Source organism: Wasmannia auropunctata, unplaced genomic scaffold (genome assembly GCF_000956235.1).
Source record: "Wasmannia auropunctata unplaced genomic scaffold, wasmannia.A_1.0 LD316930.1, whole genome shotgun sequence".
Lineage (NCBI taxonomy): Eukaryota > Metazoa > Arthropoda > Insecta > Hymenoptera > Formicidae > Wasmannia > Wasmannia auropunctata.
This window is the reverse complement of record NW_012045960.1, coordinates 1-638: the sequence shown is the minus strand read 5'-3', so window position 1 is coordinate 638 and position 638 is coordinate 1. Positions and strand designations below refer to the sequence as shown.

Below are 638 nucleotides of genomic sequence, written 5' to 3'. Positions count from 1 at the left end.
CATTTTTAGCAGCATCAAATATGTTTTTGTTATTTCCTTTTTCTACAAGATACTTTATAATTTCTGAACCACTATTAAAATTAATAGCATCGCTTAAAGGAGTGTTTCCAACATTATTCTTAATATTAACTCCGGCACCACTATCTAAAAGCCATTTTACTGTATTTGGTTTTCTACCAAGAACAGCATAGTGCAAAACAGTATTACCTACATATCCCCTAATATTTATATCAATATGCTTCTCGTTTATAAAATATTTGACTATATCTAATTGACCGCCACCTGCAGCCCAGTGTAAGGGAATACCATTACCATTCTCGCGAGCAGTAATATCAGCGTTTTTTTGTTCTACTAGGTATTTTACTATACCTAAGTAACCATTACTTGCAGCCCAATGCAAAGGAGTTTTACTATCATTATCCCTAATATTGACATCAATTCTTTCATTTTCGACAAAATACCTCACTACACCCAGATTCCCATCCCTAGCAGCATCAAATATGTTTTTGTTATTTCCTTTTTCTACAAGATACTTTATAATTTCTGAACCACTATTAAAATTAATAGCATCGCTTAAAGGAGTGTTTCCAACATTATTCTTAATATTAACTCCGGCACCACTATCTAAAAGCCATTTT

The 638-nt window shown here is 32.4% G+C and overlaps 1 protein-coding gene across 1 annotated transcript; it reads right to left on the bottom strand.

Annotated features, from left to right (window-relative positions):
• Window positions 1-10: 10 nt before the first annotated feature.
• LOC105460713 (alpha-latrocrustotoxin-Lt1a-like) lies at window positions 11-628 on the bottom strand (the record flags this gene model as incomplete). The annotated part of the gene is made up of 1 exon (XM_011707213.1): window positions 11-628. A coding segment is annotated over one exon (618 nt), but the record flags the coding sequence as incomplete, so codon positions are not given.
• Between the last annotated feature and the right edge of the window lie 10 nt (window positions 629-638).